General features: G+C 41.7%; 1 protein-coding gene across 1 annotated transcript; it reads right to left on the bottom strand.

Annotated features, from left to right (window-relative positions):
• On the bottom strand, positions 1-2,320 carry LOC146260850 (RNA-binding protein 43-like). Its single transcript, XM_084667557.1, has 4 exons — positions 2,222-2,320; positions 1,910-2,119; positions 1,734-1,825; positions 1-1,658 (listed from the first exon to the last, which is right to left on the bottom strand). Exons 2-4 carry the CDS (start codon positions 2,097-2,099, stop codon positions 927-929), a joined length of 1,014 nt encoding a protein of 337 aa, XP_084523683.1. The 5' UTR covers positions 2,100-2,119; positions 2,222-2,320; the 3' UTR covers positions 1-926.

The following is a 2,320-nucleotide window of genomic DNA, read 5'->3' as shown; positions in this document are numbered from 1 at the left end:
TTACACTTTTTTTTTTTTTGATTTTACTGGTGACACAGACACACACACACTTCAATCATCTCTTTATGAAGCAGACTGGAAAGATGCCCATGTCCCTCAGTGTGCTCTAATCATCCTCCATCTGTCCCCAAATAGATTTACTCTGGGCAAAGTCACCAAGAGGTTGGAGCAGGTGACTGGACAATACAAAAACAGTCTCCTTCAATGTGCTTGCTTGGCAAAACCCTTCTATCCTTACTTTCCAGTCTCTTCAACACAGAATATCATGTTCAGGAAACTTGTTCTCACCACAATACAATATGTAAACAAATGCGATTAATTACAGGGATACCAAATCTAACAATTGACTGTACTGTACTGCTCACAAGAGATGGGTCAGCATCTGTCAGGTCTATACTGAGGTATTAATCATGAGCTTATCTTTTCTAATTAAAGGCTGGCTTCATAGCCAGGAGGCGTGATTAAAGATTGGGTACCAACAAATAATTAAGTAAGCAGACTGAATACATTGTATCAAGAACAAAGCTGCAGAAAGGGGTTTCTGCCAGGGCAGCATTGCATTTCAATAATTTAATTAGCCTGCCAGCATGTACAAAATCACACTTAATATACTTAATTTTCCAAGTATATTTGAATAAACAAAACTATCTTCAGGATATGAAATATGTGTTTGCAGGAAATAGGAAAAAACTGAACACAAGAATAATACACAGTTCAACAGCACCCTCTAGTGTTTAATCAAATTAAAGCATTAATGAGGCACATAAAGGGCCATGTGTAGGAGATAAAAGGGACACAAATTGACATCTTATGTCAGTTATATGACACTTTAATGCTACATAATAATAATCTCTGGACTGTAAGGGACTTTTTGAAAGCAAAATAGGTACCCTAGTAAAGTGTAGGCCTACTGAAGGGAGCTGTATTCATACATGGTTCAGAATTACTTTCTTATAAAACAGATAACTAGACGTAGATGGACCAACAACCTTGATGCACGAGTCCAGCGGCACGTACATAATATCCTTGTAAATAACACTGGCCTCGTTACAGAGCTGCAGCAACATCTGTTTCTCTCGCAGGTCATGTCTTGTGCAGTTGAGAATGTGGACTCTCAGTGTAGACTGTTGTCTAGACACCAGTGCTTTCAGTTCTAACGCGGCTCCCTGCACACCGGAGCGGCCCGGGATGAGTCCTCTTAAGTGGACGGCGGTCAGGTCTGTTCCCTGCTCGAAGCGAGCCGACACGTTGTGCTTTCTTAAACACCTGTCAAACTCCTCTTGGTTGAACTTTTGAATGTACGTGAGCGTGCAGCTGTCCACCCAAACAAAGTCCTCCTCCCAGTCCTCTTTATCCTCGTCATTAAACCTGCTCTCAGAACGCTGTGGCCGAGAGCACCCTGCTATCGAGCTCAGAGTGTTATCTGGGCTCGGCAATGCTCCCTGCTCTTTCCGAGAAGGACAGCTGTTGGTTCTGTGTTTACCGATTAAATCTTCCCTCAGGGCTTTGACAGCTGTGAAGGGGCCCTCTATGGTAACTCTGTTCTGTTGAAGAGTGCAGATTCTCACTGACCTGTGTGCTGACCGCAGGCTCTTAATCAACGCCTCCGGGGCACTGAAGCCTGAGAGGTTTAGCTCAGTGCTGGCATAGATGAACACCTGTTGTAAGAGAGTATCATTATATGAATGACAAGGTTAGTTATACTAAACACCTTTTATAATACCAATACTTACATCTGTTGTGAATTTAAATACAGTGAGTGTGTAGTCTTTGGGGAACTCCTCATCTCTCATTGATTGTTCTTTTTTAATGACCCTCTCCGCATCTGTTGAAAATTCCGTTTTAGTGGGGCGCCATATTTCTTTGAAATGCCTGTATTGATCGTTTTTTAGTTTGTTATTTGACATACCTGCAATATTGTCAAATGTAACGAATGCAACCCCTTTACAGATTGTAGGATACAGTACATTCTGCACGTCTCCTCCATTACTTCTTAAACTCTGAAAATGGATGATCAACTTGTCGACCATTCGATCGTTAGGCAATATATCAGGAACTCCTGACACCACAACAGTCCTGATCTCATCCACAACGTCCATGGTGTCCTTGCCGTTTACACCTACGAAGTGTAAGCAAAACCGTGGGACTGAGTAGTGCATAATTCTATATAAAGCAGTAGGGTTGAAACAGGTCCCTTATTGTTTTTAAATAGGATGCTTACCGTTCCAATTACTTTGCAAGGTAGACGCAGACAAGGAGAAACAATAAAATGCTGCAGCAGTTTTCTTTCAGTTTCAGTTTCGTCATGAATGTAGAAAAG

This window comes from Hypomesus nipponensis, chromosome 12 (assembly GCF_054491055.1).
Source record: "Hypomesus nipponensis isolate SF chromosome 12, ASM5449105v1, whole genome shotgun sequence".
Taxonomy (NCBI): Eukaryota; Metazoa; Chordata; class Actinopteri; order Osmeriformes; family Osmeridae; genus Hypomesus; species Hypomesus nipponensis.
The sequence above is the reverse complement of the archived record's forward strand: the minus strand, read 5'-3'. Positions and strand labels throughout refer to the sequence as shown.